Source organism: Pipistrellus kuhlii, unplaced genomic scaffold (genome assembly GCF_014108245.1).
Source record: "Pipistrellus kuhlii isolate mPipKuh1 unplaced genomic scaffold, mPipKuh1.p scaffold_m20_p_41, whole genome shotgun sequence".
Taxonomy (NCBI): Eukaryota; Metazoa; Chordata; class Mammalia; order Chiroptera; family Vespertilionidae; genus Pipistrellus; species Pipistrellus kuhlii.
In genome coordinates, this window is record NW_023425542.1 from 3,685,009 (window position 1) to 3,707,017 (window position 22,009).

At 52.1% G+C, this 22,009-nt stretch overlaps 1 protein-coding gene across 1 annotated transcript in view; it reads right to left on the reverse strand.

The window, feature by feature from the left end:
• Window positions 1-1,755: 1,755 nt before the first annotated feature.
• Window positions 1,756-22,009, reverse strand: part of EML1 (EMAP like 1) — a 98,389-nt gene continuing 78,135 nt past the window's right edge. Inside the window, 14 exon segments of the mRNA XM_036411759.2 lie at window positions 1,756-3,247; window positions 3,788-3,918; window positions 5,408-5,503; window positions 6,804-6,891; window positions 6,993-7,090; window positions 11,485-11,573; window positions 12,771-12,838; window positions 14,921-15,052; window positions 15,555-15,680; window positions 17,168-17,322; window positions 18,294-18,393; window positions 19,137-19,271; window positions 20,704-20,799; window positions 21,517-21,657. Of these exon segments, the coding sequence (XP_036267652.1) occupies window positions 3,122-3,247; window positions 3,788-3,918; window positions 5,408-5,503; window positions 6,804-6,891; window positions 6,993-7,090; window positions 11,485-11,573; window positions 12,771-12,838; window positions 14,921-15,052; window positions 15,555-15,680; window positions 17,168-17,322; window positions 18,294-18,393; window positions 19,137-19,271; window positions 20,704-20,799; window positions 21,517-21,657 (1,581 nt within the window). The 3' untranslated portion in view covers window positions 1,756-3,121.

The window sequence follows — 22,009 nt, forward strand, 5'->3', positions numbered from 1 at the left end:
CTTCCCTCTGACTCTGCCAGAATGGGTGTAGGTTAGCTTTTTCATGAATAAGTCAAGTAAGCTTCATTTTATAAAAAGAAACCAATGAGGATGGCTAGGGGCTGCCCCTGCCAAGGTCACCAGGGCAAATCCTTGCTCTCCGAGGGCTTTAGTTTGTGCATCTATAGGAAGAGGGGGCTAAAGAAAAGGTTTCTCAATGTGTGTTTCTGGTGACCCTGCCTTCAGAGAGGTCCCAGGAAGGAAAGACTGTCACTAGCCAGGCTTTGGGAACTCTGGGTGGGGGGGGGGAAGGGGGGTGGTCACAAATTCTGAGAAGATCCATCCAGAAAAATAAATAAATAAATAAATAAATAAATAGATAGATAGATAAAGCCCTGATCAAACCTGTTTAACTGTCAAACACAAGGTCTATTAACACCCTGTGGAATGGTGTTCCAAGGAACACACTTTGGGAAACACTTCCCCAAGTTCCCCTGCAGCTCCACCGTTCTACAAGGCGTTCAGATAAACATCCTTCTGTGGGGTTGGGAGAGTACCTGGGGGATTTGGAGGGAGGTGAGACTGTGGTAGCTGCTTGGCTGCCATCCTGGACCCTGCACCTTCCCAACCTCCCCCCAATGGCTGCCCTGAGCACCTGTGTTCTCCCAAACTCTGCTGGGAGTTCAGGTGTTGCCTCGGTCTGGGAAGGAGACACGGAGGAGGGAACATGCCAGGACAGGGAAAATCCTCTCCTTTTCCATCTCTGCAAACTGCATTTTTGAAAATGCTTTCACATCACCTGCTGCCCGGTCCCTCCCCGAGTGGCCAGGGCCATTGCTTGCTATGCTAATGAGGGAGTGAGTGAGTGATGAATACCTACAAGGCTAATCCTGGGCTGTTTAAAGATTTCATTTAAATGCACGTAACCAAAACTGGTTTAGCTCAGTGGTAGAGCGTTGGTCTGCGGACTGAAAGGTCCCAGGTTCGATTCCGGTCAAGGGCATGTACATTGGTTGCGGGCACATCCCTGGTAGGGGGTGTGCAAGAGGCAGCTGGTCGATGATTCTCTCTCATTGATGTTTCTAGCTCTCTATCCCTCTCTCCTTCTCTCTGTAAAAAAAAAAAAAAAAAAAATCAATAAAATATATTTTAAAAAATGCACGCAAGTAGGGAGGTAGCAATAATGGTTTACAATACCTTTTTTCTATTATTGAGTTTAAAAAATAATGAAAGTATACAGAAATAAAAATAGATCTTATAAGTAAACTAGAAGACTGGTGCATGGATTTGTGCACCGGTGGGGTCCCTTGGCCTGGCCTATAGGGATTGAGCTGAAACTGGCTTTCCAACATCCCCCGAGGGGTCCCAGATTGTGAGAGGGCACAGGCCAGGCCCAGGGACTGGTGCACAAACCTGTGCACCAGGCCTCTGACATCGCCTGATGGGCCCTGGGTACGGGTAAAGCAGATTTGGGGCTGACAGTGTCCCAGCCGCAACCTAACCCACGGCCAATTCTGCAAGGAATTGGGCTCCCTCCTCTACTAGTCAGAGCATCTGCCCTCTTGTGGTCATTGAACGTCATAGCTACTAGGAGAACAGTTGGACAGTCACTTAGGCTTTTATATATGTAGATAATGTTTCCCTTTTCCTTCCCTGATAGGGTTATCCTCTCAATTGTTCATTTGAGAATGATTATTTACACACCATATGCAAATTATAGTCTCTAGGTGAGGAAAAATATCTATATATGAAACAGAATATAGTGTGAATCACAGCTAATTTTAAATATTTTAATTTATATACTTTCATAATTATAGGTCAATAAGAAATCCACTTTTCAGACTTTATTTCATTACAGAATATATTTGATAAGGATACATACAGACAGATTCACCTTTAACACACGTTCACGGTGCCCTGTGCGCGGCAGCCGCGAGCTGTCCGTCATCGCAGGGCCGCGCCCCATTGGCTGGCGGAACAGCCGGGGCCGGGCCGGGCCGCTCAGCTCATTTACTTGCCTGGAACAAGTAAACACCTTAACATCTGTGTTTAAAGTCTGCTTATCACTCCTCTAGTTTAAAATCTGAGATACATTCCCCAATGTAAACAAGACACTTCAGTCTACCTCGCCATCGAAAGGGATAAGGCCTTCTGGACAAACGGACGGCGCCTGCGTTTTTCCCATCGGAACGCAGTCTCCTCCCGTCGCCCGGCGAGCCGGCCAGGCCCAGAAGGCAGGGAACAGCCGCCCGGGGTACCCCGCCGAGCCGCCCAGGCCCCCCGCTGCAGGTCGGTGGTGTCTCTTTGACTTGGTCTACTTGGTCTTAAAATACAAATATACAGTGTCCATAAGCATAAAATAGTAAAGCCTAGCCTTACGTCTTTATTTTGAGTCGCTAAAATCCTATACACGTACAATACCGTATCATGCCAATTAATATACAGAGGAAGGTGACCACGTGTCTCCACTCGTGGGGCAGGTGGACGGGGTCCACGGGGGGCGGGCATTCCCGAGGGTGTCAGGGCTGACTGCATGGGGCTCAGTGGGCAGTCTGGCTGCAACTCCGAGATGCCTGTCTCCCCAGCTGAACCGTTCATCAGCCCCTTCCCGCCCGCCTCCCAGAGGGAGAGCTGAACGGAACCGTAGACAATGGAACCAAATACAGTCGTAGCTGCGTTTCCTGACTCAGCTGTGCAGCCGGTTCTTCCCTCTACTCAATCCGAGAGTCCCTCCAAGATCAGTCAACAGTGATCGGGATGCAGCACCTCGTTCTCATAAATACCTGGCCTCGCAGGCTCCTCGGCGACCGAGCCGGCCTACGCACAGGATCTGAAAAGGCATTCTGTGACCGTTTCGAAGAGTTCATAGAAAAGGTAGGAAGGACAGACCAGTTAGCCTGTTGATGCCGCCGTGCTGTAAACCTTGGCTTTTTTTTTTGTCTTCTTTCTTTACATTAAGGGTGTGTGATAGATTGTACGACGGAGAAACCTGAACTGCTGATCCGACGTGGCGCTCACTGAGCCGCTACGCTAAGGTAACCGGTACGGGGAGCGGTTTTCCTGAGGTGTGTGAGAACTCCCAACAACTGAAATCACAGTGAGCGGGCGGCCGAGCCTGCGCCTGGGGCCGTCCCCGCCGGCACTAGATGACCCGCCACTGCATGATGCTGGTGTCCTTGCCGCCCGTGGAGATGAGGTGGCTGTCGTCGCAGAGGAAGTCGACGTTGGTGACGTGGCTGCTGTGCCCGCTGTACACGTGGCTGGGGGCCTGGGAGGAAGACGGGGAGGGAGCTCAAGGCAAAGCTCAGGAACTGGAGCGGAAGGTGTGGGGATTCTGCCCGCATTCCCATGTTCCTGCATCTCCCCTCACTCGGCTGTGCAGGTCTATGCCGTGCTCAGCACATCTCAGGTGGGACCCAGGCACAACCAGTGGGGAACAGACAGGGCGGATTATTCAATCCCAGAGATGCCAGGGGTGGAGGGAGAGGGGTGTCCTGCTGAAGGAGGGTCGGGGAAGGGAAGGGAAGGGCCGGAGCGGCGTGCTAGGCAGAGGTGCTGGCTTGGCACGGCAGGGCTGCAGCAGAGGGGCCGTATGGAGGGAGAGAAGAGGGGCCCACGAAGGAGGCCACAGAGGAAGCGGGGCCAGGTCTCAGGGCTTCCCGGAGGGCAGGGGGAGCCCCTGAGGTGCTCCAGGGCAGCGGGCGACAGGGTCAGGGCTGCACTGTGACAGGGGACATTCACTCATGGGCCTTTCTGTCTAAGGGCCAAACGCACCCCACGAGGTGAGATCTGTGAAGACGGTCCTTACCCGGAACTGCGAACAAGGGTAAGAGAAGAGGTGCACTTTGCCGAAGTCATCGCCCGTCGACAGGACTTTTTTCTCGTGGGCCCGACAGACGGCATTGATGTCTGTCCCGTCCGAGCCCTCTGGCCACACTCCTAAGACAAAGACCACAGGCAGCATTGGGAACGCCAGGGACACTGGCCACTCTGCGTGGGGACCGCTTTCCACTCTCGCCAAAGTAACATCGCCCGCGCCCCGGGCTCAGACCAGGGCCCAGAGAGCACTCTGTCCGTCCAGCCTCTCACGGTTCCCACGATCGGCTCACCCCAGGCCTCCCAGGACCCCCTTCAAGCTCAGCCCGCTCCGTGGCAGGACAGGCTCGCTGGGCTCCCACCTTTGGGGGGCCCCTTCTTTTTTGTCCCTTTTTTGGAGGAGGGGGGTGGCTTCTTGACAATGCAGCACAAAGTGTACCAGAAACCCTGCTTCAGGACACATTGCCTTTCTTTTGTCCCAAAGAGGCAGATGGGAAGCTGACTAGTCCCCATGCATGCAGTTTCCTAACTTTTCTTTTTTCGAGGTGGCTCTTTACTTGTGAAAGTCCCTCCCAAGAACTTTTTAAAAAAATATATATATTTTATTGATTTTTTTACAGAGAGGAGGAGAGAGGGATAGAGAGCTAGAAACGTCGATGAGAGAGAAACATCGACCAGCTGCCTCCTGCACACCCCCTACCTGGGATGTGCCCGAAACCAATGTACATGCCCTTGACTGGAATCGAACCTGGGACCTTTCAGTCTGCAGACCGACGCTCTACCACTGAGCCAAACCGGTTTCGGCCCAAGAACTTTTTTAACCCAGTCGGAGTGTGCCTTTCGGACATTTCTTGTGGTCAGCTCTTTGTGGCTGCTGCTTGCTTCTGACACCGGGCAGGTGTAGTGTCTGCCTGCCATGGGCCTGGGCAGCAGCAGCTCTGGCTCTGGTGGGCATGAAGCCTGGTGTGGGGTGGCATCTCCCGACCATTGCTCCAGGAAACCCCTTTGGTCCCGGTCACTTCGGCTCTGAGAGAGCTGTGTGTGCACCCGTTTTCTCAGCTGCAAGTTCTGCGGTAAACCCGGGGGTCCTCGCCTTTAATACCAGAAAATGGTAAAATGCCAGCTCTAAGGAGATGTGTGAAATTCTGACCAAATGATTGACCTTACAGAAAGAGGTTATAAATACGGCTTTCCCCCCCTACTGCATTGTGGCAATTTAATTTAGGGCATTTATGAATATGTTCCTCATCTAAACTTAGAAGTGAAAATTCGAGTTTAAGGACCAAGAAGATGGGGTAATAACTAGCAAAGGAGGAGTGAACTGGCTGAGTGCCACCTGCTCCATCTCGCCAGCAACTCGGGCACAGCACACGTGAGAAGATGCCAGAGACGCATCCCAGGACCCGCTTCACACACCAGGAGAGGGCGGACGCCGGGCCCTGCTGGCTCCTCTCGCCCGGCCCTTCCCGGCGCTGCGGGGACTGGTCCCGCGGGGCTCCCGCAGCGCACAGCGCGCTGACGGGACCGGCGGCTCCGAGCCTTCCTGACCGTCAGGGATGTTCTGACAGCGGACACACTTATGTCTGAGCTGCGAGAAAGCTGCGGGACTCACCAAAGACGTGGAATCCCAGAGTGCAGGTGTACGTAGCCCACTCGATGTCCCGTGTGGTTTCCACGCTGACGACTTGCTTACATGCAGAGGGAACCCCTGGAAGAAGCACGCACGCGCGGGTGTGGTGACAGCTGAGCAACAGCCCCCTCTCCTTCGGGGGGAGGCAGGCCCCCTCCACTCCCAGCCCGGCGGAATGGCTCTCCTGGCCGGCACTGAGCCCAGCCCACCTCCCCCTCTGGGCCTGTCCCCCCAGCTGGCTTCTTTTTTCTTTGACCATCCGCTGGCTCCTAGGCCTCCATCTGCTTGTCCTCCCTGGAGCCCTGAACACATACATGATCACACACACACACACACACAATCCCTTTAACTCCAAGCTTATGGAAATGGGTCGGCCAACCACCTGTGGCCTCCCAGTTGTCATGGGAGCCTATTGCTAAGGAATTCCCATCTACAAAGTGGATTGTTCCCTACGTGAGCTCTCACCAGTGAAGTGTGAGACTGTGTCTGACAAGAGACTAGACCCAGGGCCTGCCTCTGAAAACCTCCCCGTTTCTGTCCCGCATCAGGCAGGACCGTGGAGAGGGCGAAAGGGCTGACCCTGGCTGCCCGCCCTGCTGGAGGGGGCGTGGTCCTGGCCCAGGTATCTCTCCTTTCCTCCACCTCCAGCTGCCCTGCCTGTCCGGGCTCGTCAACAATTGGGCGGTCACCCCCTCCCCCCACCCCCCGCCACCCACTGGCTCTCGATGCCTGTGGCCTCGTGTATGGGCCCCGATTTCCTTTCTACTTAAGGGGATGAGCCTGAAGGGCTGTGGCTCCTGGAGGAGATGGAGGTCAGAGCAGCACACTTTTTGGAACCTTCCAGGCCCTCATGCTCTGTGACCCGTGTTGAGTCAGAGCTGGGCATGTGGCAAGTGCTTGGCAAGTGTTTGCAGAAGCAGAGCCCGGCGCGCACCATGTGCTCGGTAAGTGCCAGCCCTCAGGACGCTCACCGCTCCCAGGTCCTGCCTGGGCACGGAGGGCTTGGGAGAGGAGGAGGAGGGGCCCCACGGGACTGCTGTCACCCAGCCGGGAGAGCCTTTATGGTCTGTCTCAGGGGGTGACGTCCCCACGGGGTCCCTCTCCCTGTGACGGCTCTGACCCCACGCTCTTCGGCCACATCGGCCCCCTCCAGACTCTCTCTGCAGAGCTGGCCCTCTCCTTCTCAGGGCCCCCATCGCCTCACCAGGGCCGGGGTCGGCCCGGTCTCAGGTGTCTCTGCGTTGGAAAGGACTTGCGAGGTGCCCAGCCCACCCTCTGTCTCACAGAGGACACAGCCGCGGCCTGAGAGTGCGGCCAGTGGGTGTCTGTGGGAAGTCGCCTTTGGTCTCAGAGGAAACTAACCCTGGGTGCTACTCACAGTAAAGGATTTCGTAGTCTCCGGAGTTTGACACGAGGAACTGGGAGTTTACAGACCAGTCCAAGTGCGTGATGAAGCTGGAATGACCCTGGGAGAGAAATGCGTTGTGTGAGGCTCCCTTGCCTTATAAACACTCCTGGCCAACAAGTAATGACCACCGGCACATGCATGAGAAATAAGAGGGCTTACCGAGCATTTGCCGACTCGTGTGTACTTCCTCCCGTTGTCACTGACTCCGTATATATAGATACAGTTGTCATGGGAGCCTATGGCCAAGAAATTCCCATCTACAAAGAGAGGACAGATTATAATTCAATTATGAAAAATAAACACTTGATCAATTATAAGGGGTAATACTAGTTGCAGTCACAGATTTAGAAAACAGCCCAATTAACGAGTTATTTAAAAAAGACAACATGCACTTGAATGGCTCCCCTACCACTTCTAGAACTACCTCTTGGAAACTGCCCCTGGCCGGTTCCTCTCCTTATACAACCCTTCCCCACTCAGAAATGAAGGGACTGAGGCTCAGTTTGTAGGTGAGGCCCACAGGCCCTCCAGGATGTAGTCACTCATTGCAGGTTCTCTCAGGCCTCTGGACACCACCTCCCCCCTGCCCGCCTCATCTCTGCACACCGCCCCCCTCCACCTGCTTATTTGAAAAGATAAACAAAGTTGACAAATCTTTAACTAGATTGACCAAGAGAAAAGGAGAGAAAACACAAGTTAGCAGAATCAAGAAGAGACTTCACTATCAACTTTAGAAAAATGAAAAGGATTAAAAACATGTTATGAACAACTTTATGCCAATAAATTAGACACCTTAGATGGAAAAATAAACACTGACTTAAGAAAAAAAATCAAAACATTTGAGTAGATCTATAAGCTGAGAAATTGAATTAGAAATGAAAAACCTTCCTACAAAGAAAATCCCTGGTAGCTCATTGAATTCACATGAATTCTATCAAATACTTAATAAGGAAATAACACCAGTTTTTTGTTTTTTTTTTTTATAAACTCTCAGAAAACAAACAAAGAAGAAACATTTTTCAAGTTCCTCTATAGGCCAATAGTAGTCTCATAATTAAGTCAGACAAAACCATCACAAGAAAACTTCAGACCAATATCCTTCATAAACATGGATGCAAAAATTCTTAACAGAAGATTAAGCAGAATCCAGAAAAATATACAAAGGATTAGACACCATGACCACATGAGATTTATCCCAGGAATGCAAAGATGGCCTAACGTCTGAAAATTAATGTAATGCGCCATATTAATAAAATAAAGAACAAAACCCACATGATCAGCTTGATAGATACAGAAAAAGCATTTGGTAAATTCTAACACTCATTCATAATAAAAACTAAACAGGTTAGCCATAGAAGGGAACTTCCTCATCCTACTAAACAATAAATGACTATTTTCACCCTAATACTGGGAGCAAGGCAAGGACCCACTTTGCCACTTCTGTTCGGGGTTCTAGAAAATGCAACAAGAAAAAAATAAAGGCCCCCAGATTAAAAAATATGAGTAAAACTGTCATCATTTGCGATGACATGCTCCCATATGAAAAAAAGTTCAAGAATTTTACACACAAAAATACCACTAAAATAAATAAAAGAGTTTAGAAAGGTCACAGGTATAAGATCCATGTACAAAAAATTTTTATTCCTCTATACTAGCAAACTACATTCTGAAAACAAAATAAAAAACATCTTCATTCACAATGGCATAAAAAGCAATTAGGAACAAATTTAACAACGGAAGTATGAGACTTGTGCACTGAAAACTATAAAACATTGCTGATAAAAATTAAAGATCTAAATAAATGGAGAGACATTCTAAGTTCAAGGATTATAAGACTCAGTCTTGTAAAGACAGCAATTATCCCCATATTGATCTATAAGTTCAACATATTAAAATCATGGTAGGCTTTTTAAAATTAGAACTAGACAAGTTGATTCTAAAATAAGGACCTAAAAGAACTAAAACAATTTTGAAAAAGAACAACAGAATTGTAGTAATTACACTATTCAATTTCACAACTTACTCCAAAAGTACAGTAATCAAAATTGTGTGGTATTGGTATATAGATAGTTATATAAATGAATGAAAGAACTGAGAATCTTGAAATAAACCTTTATATTTATTACTAATGGATTTTTGTTGTTGTTAATCCTCACCTGAGGATATTTTTCCATTGTTTTTTATTTTTTATTTTTTTAAATGTATTTTATTGATTTTTTTCAGAGAGAAAGGGAGAGAGATAGAGAGCTAGAAATGTCGATGATGAGAGAGAAACAACAACCAGCTGCCTCTTGCACACCCCCTACCAGGGATGTGCCTGCAACCAATGTACATGCTCTTGACCAGAATCGAACCTGGGACCTTTCAGTTCGAAGACCGACGCTCTACCGCTGAGCCAAACTGGTTTCGGCTTGCCATTGTTTTTTAGAGAGAGAAGAGAGAGGGAGAGAGACACACAGAGAGAAACATCGATGTGAGAGAGATACATCAATTAATTGCCTCTCACATGGGATTGAGCCAGCAACCAAAATATGTGCCCTTGACCAGAACTGAATCCAGGACTCTTCAGTCTGCATGCTGACACTCTTATCCACTGAGCCAAATTGGCTAGGGCATGTTAATGGACTTTTGACAAAAGTGCCAAGATAATCCATTTGGGACAGAATTGTATTTTCAACAAATGGTGCTGGAACAAGTGGTTATCTACATGCAGAATAAACAAACTTAGACTGACTTCTCACAGACACAAGCATTTACTCAAAATGAATCACAGACCTACATATAATGGCTAAAACAATAACCTTTCTAAAAGGAAGCACAGGAGAAAATCTTGGTGACTTTTGACTATGACACCATAAGCAAGATCCATATAAAAGAATAAAATGGATAAACTGGACCTCATCAAAATTAAAGCATCTGCTTTAAAAGACCCCATTAAGAAAATGACAAGACAAGCCATACACCGAGAGAAAACATTTGCAAATCATATATCTGATAAAGAACTCATAGACAGAATATAGAAAGAGTTCTTACAACTCAGTAGTAAGACAAGCAACCCAATTAAAAATGGGCAAAATGTTTGGATAGATATTCATCAATGAAGATACAGAAATGACTGGTAGATACATGAAGAGATGCTTAACCTCTGTGACAGACTTTATGGAAATGTAACTTAAAACCACGTGAGAAACTACTAAACCTCTATTAGGTGTTGGTGAGGATATGGAGAGACTAGATCCCTGACACAGTGTTGGTGGGAATGTAAAATGGGGCAGCCACCTTGGGAAGCATTTTCATCAGATGTTAAACGTATATCTACCTTATGATCATAATTGATCCACAATTGGTGGATCATAGGGTAGATTTACGTTTAACATCTGATGAAACTCAGATGTTAAAGGAACTCACTCTAGATAAATGAAAACAAATGTCTACAAAAGGTATATATCATGACTGTTCCTAGCAGCGTTACTCCTAATAACCCAACACAGAAACAATCCCAGTGTCTGTTAACTGATAAATGGTAAAGAAAATGTGGTATATCCACAAAATGGAATACTATCCAGTAATTAAAAAGGAATATACAGGAAGGATAAATGGTGATGGAAGGGAACTTGACTTAGAGTGGTGAACTACACAATGTATAGTTGATGTATTATACTATGGAATTGAGCACCTGAAACCTATAATGTTATTAACCAATGCTACCCCCAAAATTCAGTTAAAGAAAGGAATAAAGTACTGATACAAGCACAACAACACAAACTAATCTAAAAACATTATTCTAAAAAGAAGTTGATGTAACAGGCTCCATGTTGTATGAATCCACTGATAGGAAATGTCCTGAACAGGCCATTCACAGGTCAGCACAGTGCATTAGAGGGTGCCCAGAATAGGGGTGGAGGCAGAGATTACCTGCTAATGGGCAGGAAGGGGACTTTTGGGGGTGCTGAAAAGGTTCAAAAATTGGATTGTGGTAATGACTGCACAACCCTACTAATTCACCAAGAATCAGTGAGTTATACGTTTATAATGGGTAAATTATCATTTATAAATTGTACATCAATAAAGCTGCTAAAATAGTCCTGGCTTTTTTGAGACTTAGGGGCATTAACGGAAGAAAGGATAAGATGTCTGTGAACTGCTTCAAAATATCATGGGGCCTCTTTCCCTCCCTCCCTCCCTCCCTCCCTCCCTCCCTCCCTCCCTCCCTCCCTCCCTCCCTCCCTCCCTCCCTCTCCCCCTTGTCTTGACTAAGGATCTAACACACAACCTTACAACCTTGGCGTACTGGACAATACTCCAACCAACTGAGCTACCCAGCCAGGGCTGCCTACTCATTTCTAGGTGGGAAATTGTGAGAAACGTTGTTTAGAGTGAGAAATAAAGTTCTGTTTAAAAAAAAAAATCACGGGGGCAGAGGAGTTCTAATGAAAAAGATGAACGAGGCTGGCTGAGTCCGTAGCACTGCAGCAGCTGACGGGTACACGGGGATCATTATGCTCTCTGCCCAGTTTTGTTTGCTTATAAATTTCCATAATAAAGAGTTAGAAACAACACGAGCACAGTGAGCATCCCGGACGGACGGCGTGAGAAACTCGCTGTGAAGGCATCTGCACAGAACTCCCCGGGGGCGGGAGCGGGCGCTGACCTGGCGAGTACCGCATGACGGACAGCTGCTCGTTCCCGTCCGTGTGCACGGTGACCAGGTCTTTGGTTTCCGTGTCAAACACAAACCACCTGTTGCCAACATGAGAAAAGCACAGCACGCGATTTAGTGGGAAGGGAAGCAGGACGATTTCAGTAACAGTAAGACTATTAGAAACCTTAACCCAGGGGCTGGAGAAGCACTCTGAATTTACTTGGCAGGAACGCTTATTCCCAGCTTCTGTGGACAGAGAAGGTCCTGCCTCTGAGCACACCCACCGCCAGCAACGACTCTGCTACCACGGCTACGACGGCTTCCTCCGGTTTGCGTTCTGCCGTTTACATGTCCAAGGAGGGACAGCTCTGGGCGGAGAAGTGGGACCACTAACTCGGGGTTGTGGCCACAGGAGGTGGCAAAGGGACCCCCTGCGTGGCCCCACCCCAGGGTGAGGCAGAGCAGGTGCGGAGGTGGGGCTGGGACACCCTTAGGGGTGTGAGGTGCTTGACTGTGGGGAGTGTCTGACCTCCGGGATGCTGGCGTGCAGCCAGCGGGTGAAGGAAACGGTGGAGGGAACGGAAGAAGAGCGAGCAGAGGGCTGGTGCCCTCAGCTGTCAGGTGGGGGTCTGGGCCCAGAACCACCTTGCAGACCCAGTGCTAAGCCAGTACAGGTTGTAACGGACGCAGAAATGATTCGAATCCCAAATAAGGACACGGGACTTGCAAATGTCAGACAGCGGAACGACCACACTCTCCGAGCGGAGAGGCGGAAGCTCCAGCACCCTCCACTGCCTGGCCTCCCGAGGCACATGGTCAGGGAGTGTGACTGAGTCTGAATATGAGGCTCAGGACTGGGGCGGTTTCTGAAACTCTGAAAGGGCAGCAAGAAAAAGCATTTTTAAATTCTCAGCGCTGTGAACTTCTTCCCTGCCCGATCCCGAATTGCGGTTCCTCCACCGTGGGCAGCAGAGGGCTCCAGGAGCCACGCATCCTGGGAAACTGGATGCAAGGGTGTGTGTGTGCCTGTGTGTACGAGTGTGTACATGTGCACGCGTGTGTGTGTGTGCCTGTGCGTGCATGTGTGTGGGCACTCCTCCAGGAGAGACTCAGATCCAGCTTCCTCCAGGGATAACATGTGAAGGACCCGGCTTTGTTTCCCTGTGGGGTTCTGGCCTAACCTGCTAAGTCACCAGAGGCTGTGGTTGCAGCTCAGAGTGCTGGCGCCCGCGCGCCCCCCCCCCCCGCCCTGAACACTCCCTGAACCCCAGCACAGCGCGCTGCTGTGGACTTACCTCCCAGTCAGTGTTCCAACTGCAACCACAGACCCTGAAGGATGAAAACCAGAAGACTGAGCTGGATCCTAAAACATTTTAAAGGAAGTGTAAATTGATGGCCAGACAGCACTGCAGCATAAAAACACAGCCCAGCCCAGTCCCTCAGGGCCGTGTGGCCCCATCTTAAATCTTTCCTCTCCTGGGAGGCCCACGTAGGACTTCCCCCTTTCTGTCTCACACCCTTTCCCAGCCGCAGCAGTCGGGGACAGGCAGGGGGTAAGCGCCTGTCCAGCGTGGGGTGACACTGGGAACGGGCTGCGTTGCTATGCTAAGGACTGTGGTCACTAGGAAACAGCACAGTGAGAGGTCTTTTTCTCCCGGTGAAAGGAGTGCGTGATCGGATCTGTGGCGGACAGAGGGCCACCCGGCAGGGGTGTCTGGACAAACTGAGGTGAGAAGAGGCTGGTCCCGGGAAGACAAGGAAAGAGCAGCGATGGAAACGGAATCGGGAGGAGGAACTTCTGGATAAACTAAGAAGATGAGACCGGAAGCTCTGCAGGTATTGACTCTATGACTGCGACGCTTTTGCCAAAGCGGGAGCTGCAATGACGCTCAGGCTGCCGCGGACGCTCAGACAGAGGTCACGGCCGCTTGAGGCTCCAGCATGTAATTCATGAGATGAAGACCCCGAGGTTCAGGGAGGCCTTGTCCAAGGCCACGTGGCCAGTGGAGAAAGCCGGCAGGACTTAGCTATGGATGTTTCTGGCGCCCGGGCCAGTCCCTACCCTTGCGCAGTGGAGGGAGCTCACAGCCCGGAGCAGCGGTGGGTGTGTGCCTGGACTGCTTTCAGCAGGGCCACTGTGCTGGCCGGGGCCTCGGGGAGGGCCACCTTCCCGGACAGCCGCTGTCCCTGCTGTGCCGGGGGTGGTTGTCACATCTGCACAAACCCCTCACGTATGTTTCATACGTGAAGCCCCTGCGTGGGGACAGGTACAAGGCAGACCCTCCCTGTCACCTCGGGCCACACCACTCTCTCCTCTGAGCAGCCGGGCCGTCCCTCAGGTCCTGGCATCCCACGATCCGCTCTCCCAGCGACCTGACCTCTGAAAGCCAAACGCAGGCGGCTGAGACTCAGATCCAGCGCACGGGGGCGAGCTGGCAACTGTGCGGGCTGCGGGCGTGGGGGCCACAGAGGAGCCCCCCTGACATGGGGCCCTGCAGGGTGTGCTCTTGGCCCACAGCAGGGGAGCTGCGGGAGACCCCGGGTGTGGGGATCAGGCTGGGCTGGGTGAACACTGGCTCTGTCGCCGACTCCGTGACCTTGGCAGGCGATGGGACGCCTCTGCGCTTCAGTGTCCGAACCAACAAGAGCAGGGTAAAAAGACTTCGACTCGCAGGGCTATACTAGGGTGAAGGGTATAATTAATGCACGCACGGTGCTCGGTATGCAAACGGCGCTCAATACGTGCAGTCACAGCTGCCTTACGTGTAGGAGGACAGGTCAGCGCTGTGCTGTGTGAACTGGGGCCTTCCATAAAAACCAGAGATGCAAACTTTAAAATGAAAGCTTTGCCGTTATCACTGAGTTGTAGAGAGAAAGTACGCTTTTAGGACAGTTGGTAATTCTCATTCCAGAGGCACACTGTGAAGAGTGCAGGCTCAAACAAGGGCTTCTCAGCACGAAGCCGGTGGACAGGCGCAGTCAGGACACCCAGCCACCGACTCAGAGGGGCGGACTTGCTGTCAGAAAGTTCAACAGTGCCTGGCTGGTGTGGCTCAGTGGTTGAATGTCAACCTATGAACCAGGAGGTCCTGGTTAGATTCCCGGTCAGGGCACATGCCCGGGTTGCAGGCTCCATCCCCAGGGTGGGGCGTGCAGGAGGCGGCTGATTAACGATTCTCTCTCATCACTGATGTTTCTATCTATCTCTCTCCCTCTCCCTTCCTCCCTGAAATCAATAAAAATATGTTTTTAAAAAAAGTTCAACAGCTACCTTCACAATGTCACAGGTGAGACCGTTGAGGAACGCTTAAACCAACACAGTTTGAATGGAAGGTAAATGAAGTGACATTTGCGTTGGGACAATTTTATATCTATTTTATGCAAACAGATAAACACGTCCCAGAGGAATTTCTACAAAGGAGATGGGTGCAACGTGCGCATCTACCTCTATGATCTTGTCCCAGACGGGCCGGTGGCCGACGGCGTCCCAGAGAGTGGCGTGTCTGTCGTGCCCGCACGTCAGGAACTGGGGTTTGGAGGCGTGGATGGCCAGTCCCCAGAGCTCGTCAGTGTGACCCTGAAGAACCAAGACAAATGCACGCTCTCTGAAACACTACAGACAACGCTCGGGAGCTTTCCTTTATTCTCTTTTTTTAAAATATAGTTTTATTGATTTCAGAGGAGGGAAGAGGGAGAGATAGAAACATCAGTTGATGAAAGAGAATCATCGATTGGCTGCCTCCTGCACTTCCCACACTTGTGATCGAACCCGCAACCCCGGCATGTTCCCTGACTGGAAACTGAACCGTGACCTCCTGGTTCATAGGTCGACGCTCAACCACTGAGCCACGCCGCTGGGCCGGGAGCTTTCAGGGCCTACAAGCCCGGCTTGCTGTGTGGTTTACAGTTAACCTCATCTGTCTCTTCCTCCCCAGCCGCAGCCAGGAGCCAGCGGGAACGCCCGCAGCAACGGCGGGCTGTGCGGGTGTAAAACGCAGCAGTAACCTCCTCTGTGTGGAGTGTTATCAGCGACTGACATCCTGTCACAGGGACGTGGGGGTGGGCCTGCCGGGACGCACCTGAGTGATGGCCGAGAAGTCCCCCGACAGCGTGCCCTGCAGGACAAAGTTCCTGGTGGTGCCGATCAAGATCACGTCGCCCTTCCCCTCGGCCACCGTCCGAATCGGACCAAACTGTTCTGGAATCTGCATTGAAAAGAGAAGATGTGAGGCATCATTGAAAATGCTTGTTTATGTACCATGATGACAGCTCCTGTCGCAGTCACATACACACACACACAGGCATGCACGGAGAGACAGGGAAAGGTCCACAGTCAAACGGTTGAGTGAATGATCAAAACCCCAAATCTTACTTTTAAACTCTGAACATTTTATATACCTTAAAAGAATCAGAAGAGTAAAGCTGTTCAAAAATAATAATAAAGAACAAAGCATTTCTGCCCAACGGATGTGGCTCAATGGTTGAGTGTCAACCTATGAACCCAGGAGGTCACAGTTTGATTCCTGGTCAGGGCACATGCTGGGTTCTGGGCTCCATCCCCAGTAGGGGGCGTATAAGGAAGGGTCTTTCTCACATCGATGTTTCTCTCTATCTCTATCTCTCTCTCTCTCCTCTCCCCCCTCCTAGCCCCTTCCATTCTCTCTAGAAAAACAACACACAACTCCGTGAAGGGGAAAGTGATTTCTAAGTTCAGATGAGAGCCTCCCTTTATTAAGAGCAATAATCAGAAAATCAGGCTCTTCCACCGCGAGCACGGAGCAGTGTGGCGCTCTCTGATGGGACGCGAGCTACAGGGTGCAACGAGTTTGAGAATCTGCCTTCCAGGCAGGAAATGTGCTACAGCGAGTCCCCTCTACGGGAGGGAGAAAGACCATCCACCGTCAGACTGACGTGGCATCGGTCTGCTCACAATTTCCTGGGGCCTGGAGGGCAGTGTGCGGAGGGAATATTGGATTTCTCGCCTCTGGCTCCTACCGACTGCAGGATGCTAACCAGGTAAAAGGAGGTGAAAGAGATGGTCCGGGACTCAGAGCTCACGGGAGGGCATGCTGGCACTCAGCCAGGTGCAAAGTAGATGCTCAGTAAACTTTAGCTCACAGTGATCATGTCTCCAAAGTAACACCCTGGAGATTGAAGTGACCAGGAGAAAGATTTTAATGGTAAGAAAAAACGTAGACAGTACTCCCTTGCAAAGTGGGATTGGTTCTATTACAAAAATATTCTAAATGTGAAATATGTTACCACCCCAGATTTTATACATCGAATCCCATGCTAATAGCTGTACTTAAACTGCCTCCAGGATTTTAATAAAATACTACACTACTTAATAAAATGTTATCAAAACAACTTTCAAAACTGTATGCTAAAGACTTCAAACCAACAAGGAAACTGGTTAGATCAGGGGTCGGCAAACTGCGGATCATGAGCCACATGCGGCTCGTTGGCCCCTGGAGTTTTTAGCAAAGGTCAGCTTAGGAGTCCCCTAATTAAGTTAATAACAATGTTCCTACCTATATAGTTTAAGTTTAAAAAAATTTGGCTCTCAAAAGAAATTTCAATCGTTGTACTGTGGATAATTTGGCTCTGGTGACTCATGAGTTTGCCGACCACTGGGTTAGGACAACAGCTGAAGGTTCAAAGCAGATGTCAGTAGTACTGCTCGCTGTCTTACCTCGGTTTTGTGAAGTTTCTGATAGTTTCCGTTCCAAGAAATGAGCTTCCGGTCCTTCCCGCCTCCCGACACCAGGGTGCCGTCCCTTAACATACAAAGTGCAAAAATACCACCCTCGTGGGCCCCTTGAATGGCATAGCTTATTCGATTCGTACCTAGACACACCAAGAAAACCATCCTTAGTCCCTTGCGAGGAGGCTCACCTCTGCCCGTCGCTTCCACTCCTGTTTTAAAGTTGGCATGGTCGGTGAGGGCATCACGGGTGGGTAAGCCTACAAGGGTCTGATGGGCAGCCGCTCACAGAGCACCAGGCAGGCAGGGGCAGGGCTACGCACAGCGAAGGACGCTTGCTGACGCGAAGGCGGTGCGAGGAGAACCCAGGGACCCGAGCTCAGAACGGGGACTGGAGCGCGGGCAGCTGTGTCTCCGGCCGAGCGGCTTACCCTGCCCCACCTCAGTTTCCCCTTTGCTGACCCACAGGCCTGCTCTAAGGGGGGAGAAAACACTGCAGCGAGCACCCGGCACCCAGAGGAGCGGGGACCCACAGGAGTCACCCTACTGGCCGGAAAGAACTCCGGTGGGTCTCTCCCACCTTCACCACAGCCCGCACTCTAAGGCCCTGAGCCAGGGAGGGTGTTTCTCCTTATTTCCTGGCACGTGGTGAGCGTGCATAGCTGCTCGCTGAGTGGAACTGAAGGGACGTTTCTGAGAGACGGCGCCTCCGCACCACGCTGGGTGCTGGCTGGCACGGCGACTCGGGGCTGACTCATCTGTGTGCCCCGGCGTCTAGCACGCCGCCTCTCACATCCTGTGATCGATAACGCCTGCCACACGCTGAGAACCAGATGCTTATTAACTATCTCACAGCTAAGCAAACAGCCATGGCTGCCTTCATCCTTACGATCCGTTACTACGTCTCCTAACAAAGCTGTTCTTCCATCACAACGTCTGGGCTTCACGAGGCTTTCAGGGCGATGGAGGCCCCTGCCTCCGCCCCTCCCTCTTCCTCTGCCCTGTCTAAGCATGGACCTGCGCACGCTGGGATTTCAGCCGCCCTGTGACTTATTGACAGTTCTCACAGAAGCCGCCTTTGACCTCTCAGAGCGCCGCCGAGGCCAGGCGTTACCTTTCCCCCAGACCAGGATGTTGCCGCTCGAGTCTCCGGTAATGGTGTCGCCGTTTTCAGAAAACGTCACACAGAGGACGAACTTTGGCTTCTCTTGCTTCTGCGAATGTTGTAAAGACACCAATACGGTCCGTCAAGGTGGCTTTTCGTCTGTACAAACTCTCTCTAGTCTAGACTCCCGATCACCCAGCGGGAAGGGGCCTGCAATGATGCCGTTCACGTCCCTCCACTGTCACATCCCTTACGCCTGAGAGGATGTGCTCTGACAGCAATGCCCGGGGTGTATCAGCTGCAGACAGTTCCAGCGGAGGGAGGTGCTGGAGGGGGCTCAGGAGCAGGTTGTGTCGTCATGGCTACAGTCTGAGGAGCGGGGCCCTGGCCCAGAATAAAGCAGCTCTAACTCCATCTCCGGGGCTTGCAGCCATTGTCCCCATGGAGAAGGTGTGCTGTCCCGGGGTTGTCACAGGTCCCCGTGGCCGGACTAAAAGGCACTGAGTGTCTGCCGCCCTTGGCGAAGGCGGGCTGCCCAGATGCCCCCCTAAGTGCCTCTCAGCCGCTCTGGGCCAACATGGCCGCTCCCAGGCATCCTCTCCCTGTGCGCCCTGTGTTGGCCCACCGTCCCCCTCGGCACCACCACTGTCACCCCCCTGACACAGGGGACCCCCAACCCTGTTAGGGATCTGGGTCTGGGAATCGTCTTTGTCACAACACCCCCACGTGCACCCCCACATTGGCCACTGAAGAAAACGCTGAGCCCGAATGCCAACAGCTCCCTGTTTACAGGTGAGGCCAGCGGATCCCCAGACCCTCAGCGAGAACAAACTGCCGGTCACTGAACCTCACCTCGAACAGTCCTTGCTTCTTAATGAGGCAGTTGCCTTCCAGCGTCCAGAAGTAGAGGTGTGACTTTCCGCAGGTGACGATGATGTTGGTGTCCGTGGGGTGGAAGTCCACGGCAAACACGGCTTCGTTAGAGCACTGAGGGACACAGGAGACTCCATGTCTCAGATCTCACAGGCCCCCACAAACCCACCACCCCTCAAGCTAAGCCCCTGCCTCTCCATTTCCCCCATTTCTCTCCCGTCTCTCCCCCACTGGCCGGTGGCCTGAGGGCAGGGGGGGCCCTCTGTGAGGACCCGGCACAGGAGTGGGTGCAGAGCAGGCCCTGCAGCCGGGGTTTGCTGAAGGAGGGGCCAGGGCAGCAGGGGGTTAACTGCAGGCATTTGCCCTCCTTGTCCAGGCGTGGAGCCCAGCCCCGGGCGAACAGCAGGATCAGCTGGGGTGCGTCTCCTGCCGCTGCCAGGTCTCACCCCATCTAGTGAGGGGACCTTGAGAGGGGCCTGGGAACCTGCATGTTATACTCTCCACTGCTCCCGGATGCTCGGCACCACTCGCCTGGGAGTCCCTCCTGGTCCGATTCCTGGGACCGGGCCGGAGGGATGCAGGAAGGCAGCTCTTTGGGTTTCCCTTCACCCCGTTATCTGGTTCCTGTGCACCCTGGCCAGAGGAATGGGCCTGCCTGCTCCTTCCCCTGGATAACCAGTTACACCTTCTCACACCTGGATAACAGCCTGCCTCTGGTTACTGCCCACCTAGCGAAGTGCAGGAATGTCAGCGCTTGACCAGATACTAGAGGCAGGCTCCTGCATGGACACAGGTGCCAGGAAACCTGAGGTTAGTGCACAGGGTCTGCCCCCAGACTCGCAAGTGAGTGAGGTGCCCAATGCTGCCCCTCACGTCAGCTGAGTAAGATGACTCGATGCTAATCTTTATGTGAGGGAAGCAAGGTTACCTAAGGCTCATGGATGCCAGGATGAGAAATATGAAGTTGATCCTATAAAATAGGCTGAGCCATGACTTACCAGGGGGAAAAGTAAGAAAGGGTTGGGAAGTTCACTGCTATTTTGTGTGGAACAGATCAAAGGTGGGAGAGAGAAGCCATCAGGGCACCAGCACGGTGAGCCCACCGAGCTGGGGACCCGGCGTGGCCCCTCCTTCCCCAGTGCTGAGCTCTGGGCCCTGGGCTGGGGGTCAGACCCCCTCCCCGCCCCTCCCTGCCTGGGCCTCAGTGCCACCACGCCTCCAGTGCCTCCTCAGCACTTGGGCCCACAGGGGACACTTGGCACTTGTGGAGTCAAAGCGGGGAGCAGTGAACAAATGAACTTAAGGGGCCGTGGCTGTACAGCGAGGTCGGCAGACCCTGGCAGACATTGTGACGAGAGGAAGCAGCCCTGCCAGGCTTGCGCATGGCATCCTGGGAGGGGGTTGGGTGGGCCGCGGGGATGCTGGGGCGGGTGTCCCCGAGGCTGCCGGGGGATGGGCACCGCGGCCTCTGAGGAGCGGGAAGTGGCCGTGGCCTGAGAAGGCACAGGGAGAGGCCAGCGTGGCCGCGCCCGGCGGGGAGAGACACCTTGACGTCCGCCAGCCGCTCCTCCCGCTGCCAGTCCCACACCGACAGCACGTGGTCATTGGAGTCGTCCACGGCGCACAGGTTGCTGCCTCCGTTCTGCAAAGAAAGCATTCCCAGGAAGACCGTGTTTGAGGACAGAACAGGCTGAGCGTGGTTAGAAATGAACGATAATTTTACTTTTAACATGGAGTCTGCCCCCTGTCGGCTAAAGAGTGTCTGCTGACTGCCTTTGAGACCCGCTGACTTGGGCGGAGAGACAAGGAGAGAGGGTGAAGGGGGGCTGGTGAAGGGACAGCAGCAGGAGAGGGGCTTCGGGGGGCTCCCCACCAGCAGGTCCACTAACCACGGCCTCCTGAGGGCTGCAGAGCCCTCCCTGGCACAGCACAGGCCTGGCACTGACGGGGGTCCTGACAGGCTGTCCGGGAGGAAGAGCATTGGGGTGACACAGGCATGCGCCTCGGACGTAAGTCTCTGAACTGCATGAAGACGTGGTTGACAGGGAGGATCGGGGGAGACCCTGGCGCCCGTCCAGCCCCTGTGACAGACAGGGAACCAGGCTGGGAGGACAGCAGGGGCATGCGTGCGGGGGTCCCCGAGGGAGGGGCAGGTGACACTCAAGGCCAGAGCAGGCAGTGGCCCACAGGCTGGAAGGTCTGACTGGAGGAGGGTGGCCTCTGAAGGTGGGGACTGGGAAGCCTGCGGGTTTCGGGGTGGAATCCGCACATCCCCTTAGGAGCGGCCCCGTAACCCTCCCTCTCTGGCCTCGAGCCGACTCCAGTGGGGAGAGTGTGCTCCCGCAGAGCTCGGACTTACGGACTTAGAGAACGCGATGCAGGTGACGGCTCGGTCGAAAAACCCGGTCCCGATGACGTGCAGGGTGTTCAGCGTCACAGAGTCCCAGATGCGCACGTGGGGGGGGCAATTGCTGTTGAGGAAAAACCACAAAGTCAGTCACTATTTGCGAGAATGACACGAATTTACCTTTACCCAGAAGCTACAAGGTGACTTCAATGTTGTCAAGACAAAAGGTCTTTTTCTGCATTTGGTAATTACGTCTTTTAACATAAATGACATCCCCAATGTCTTCAGGGGACTCCAGCCTCTGTGCCCTTTAGACTTAGGTGAGGTCTGCCAAGTTTTAAATTTTGAATAGCCAATTCTTTTTTCTTCTTCTTTTTTTAAAAAAGATATATTTTATTGAATTTTTACAGAGAGGAAGGGAGAAAGATAAGAGTTAGAAACTCTACTGATCAGCTGCTTCCTGCATACCTCCTACTGGGAATGTGCCTGCAACCAAGGTACATGC